General features: G+C 54.6%; 1 protein-coding gene across 1 annotated transcript in view; it reads right to left on the bottom strand.

Moving 5' to 3' along the window:
* The window catches only part of CORO2B (coronin 2B), an 18,489-nt gene that overhangs the window by 3,267 nt on the left and 12,410 nt on the right, over nt 1-2,812 (bottom strand). Inside the window, exons 3-5 of the mRNA XM_026040592.1 lie at nt 773-889; nt 505-654; nt 34-198 (exon numbers count right to left, since the gene is read on the bottom strand). Coding sequence (XP_025896377.1) covers nt 34-198; nt 505-654; nt 773-889 — 432 coding nt within the window. The remainder of the gene's footprint in view (nt 1-33; nt 199-504; nt 655-772; nt 890-2,812) is intronic.

Genomic DNA, 2,812 nt, shown 5'->3' with positions numbered 1-2,812 from the left:
GCCCCGCGGCGCCCGCCGTGCCGCGCGCCCCACCTGCAGCACGCGCCCCGAGCGCGGCTCCACCACGCGCAGCCGCTTGTCCTTGCACGTGGTGGCCAGCAGGCTGCCGTCCGCGTTGAAGGACATGCAGAGGATGACGTCCGCGTGGCAGTCGATCATCTTCACCGGCTCGCCGATGTCCAGGTTCCAGATGAGCACCTGCCGCCGGACRGATGGATGATGAGACCTAATAGCTTAGGAAGGTTCCCAAATTTCCCCCAGGAGCAGCTGCCCGGCTTTCAGGGCTCACTATTCCCACAGGGATGCATTAACCTGTGTTTTCCAAGGTCCTTCAGGAGACAGAAGTTCCTTAGGGGGAAGCCTACCCCATGTATCATTCCATCTCTGACCGCAGCATCCCTCCTTGATGCCAGGAGGGATAACACTGGCCACACTTTGCACATTGCAGCAGCTCAATCGAGCTCGGAAAACCAGGAAAAACACCCCGGGAAAGCCCCAGCTCACCTTATAGTCATAGCCAGCGCTGAAGAGGATGTTGTTGGTGGTGGGGTGCCACTCGACGAGGCCCACGCGCCGGCTGTGCCCGTACAGCTCCAGCACCGCCTCCGTCATGTTGCGCTTCAGGCCGCCCTCGGGGATCTCCCATATCCGCACCTGCATGGGGACGGGGCGTTTTGGGGTGTTTTGGGGTGTTTTGGGGAGGGGATTTGCAGTTGCAACCAGGCTGCAAGCTGCCCCGGCCGGCTGCTCCACGCCGGCACGCGGCACTCACGGAGGTGTCCTCGGAGCAGGACGCGATGACGGTCTCGATGAAGGGGTTCCACTTGATGTCGAGCACGTTGCCCTGATGGCCGCACACTTTGGGGTAGTTCGGCTCGATCCGGCCAGTCTAGGGGGAAAAGAGCAGTAAGTTCTGCAGGAGCCTGAGCCTCGAGCGGCTCCGAATCGGCCCCTGCTGCTCCAGGAGGACTGGATGCACACACATACATGTGCATGTGTATACATACATACATACATATATATATGTACATGCACACACACACTATACATACACACATATATATATATGTACATGCACACACACACTATACATACACTTACTTATACTTACACTTTTCTTATATATATGCACCCTAAACATGAGCAGATGCACATTAAAATATATATACACACATAAAACCACACTTGTTCATGTATAATACACAAATACATATATTTATTTATATGTGATAAATATATGCATGCATATATATGCACGCGTACTTATGCAGACAAACACATATATATATATATGTATAGACATATACACATTTATGTGCAYGCACACACTGCCCAGCTGGACTCCGTGCAGCCTGGGGAGCCGGCGCTGCCGGCGGCTCCTTCCCGCTCGCCAGGACGAGCTCCGCGCTGCAAACTAGGTCAGCGCTAAATATTTCATGGTCCTCGCGGCGCGGGGAGGGAGGACGCCAGCCCGGCAGCCCCAGCACGCTGCCCACCGAGGGCTTTTTAAGCAGACCCTGCGCCGCGTGAGGGGCCGGCCGTGACGCTCCGGATCCGCGAGCCCTATTTAAACCAGCCTCCGATTCTGTTTGCGCAGGGAAAGCCGGATTCCGCCCGGATGGATCCACCGCCGTGCACCGCGCTTCGCGGCACGGGGGCTGAGCTAAGTGGGTCACGGCGCTCCCGAGSGATCCGCATCTGCTCCCTGGGAAAGGGGGGCTGCAGCATCCCCTAAACCTGCGGTAATTCCCGACGGCGCCGGATTACAGCCCCTGCCCAGCCCCTATTCCTTAGGATTAGAGCCGGTTCCCTGCCCATACGGGAGGTGTCTTGTTCCCGGTGCTCCGTGCAGGGACATTCCCACCTGCAGACGGAGCAACCCTGGGAGCACCGGGATGCTCCCTGGGTACCCASCTCCTGCCATCGGCTCCCAAGGAAGCCACGGCCACCCAGGATCTCCATCCCAGCATCCCAGAGATCCAGGGCATGGAAAAACGAGGCCCGGAGAGGAGCATGAGTGGCCAAGTGGGATAACTCCAGGGAAACTACTGGCAAAGACAGGTCCTTGGGAAAAGGAAAGGGGGAGAGGACGAATGGAAGCTGGGAATGGGTGTCCCGCTCCAGCTCCCAGCTCCGTGCAATGCTCCTCGTGGAGAACTGCTCTGAACAAAGAGCTGCTTTACCACTAAATTAAGTTTTCCAAGGGAAAGGCTCCTGGAATTTTTTTTCCTTTTCTATTTTTCCTGCTTTTCCCAAACTTTCTTTGCAGCACAAAGCAGAATTTCCTGAGTCCTCCTGTCCTCGGCAGCGAGGAGCTTCGCCTGCCTCTGTGCGCTCCAGAAAACTCCAGRAAAGGCCCCAAAACCTGCCTGGGGACAAGTAAACCTGGAGACAAGGACAGAGCCCCCCGGCTGCAGCAGCAGCCTCCCGGATTCTCCCTAATCCTGCATTAGCGTTTGGGGGGATCAGGGAAGCCACGGCAGATTTATAGGATTTTCCAAGAAAGCCCGGAGCTCATCCGAGTCCCTCACAGCTGTGAGTAGGGGACAGAACCTCTGTTTTCTGTGGCCACTTAAAGGTCTCTCCCTGGAGCATGGAAAAGGGGGAATCAGGTGGAATTCCTGGCTCCTTGCGGGTAAAGCCATGGTTATTCCTGGGGAGATGGCAAATGCACATGGGAAGGTGGGTGCTACAGGAAACAAGCCAAGCTTCCCAGGAAAATAAAATAAAATAAAATAAAATAAAATAAAATAAAATAAAATAAAATAAAATAAAATAAAATAAAATAAAATAAAATAAAATAAAATAAAAT

The sequence above is a fragment of the Nothoprocta perdicaria genome, unplaced genomic scaffold (genome assembly GCF_003342845.1).
Source record: "Nothoprocta perdicaria isolate Ctin4 unplaced genomic scaffold, notPer1 scaffold_26, whole genome shotgun sequence".
In the NCBI taxonomy this organism is placed as follows: Eukaryota; Metazoa; Chordata; class Aves; order Tinamiformes; family Tinamidae; genus Nothoprocta; species Nothoprocta perdicaria.
This window is presented reverse-complemented; position numbering and strand designations above follow the sequence as displayed.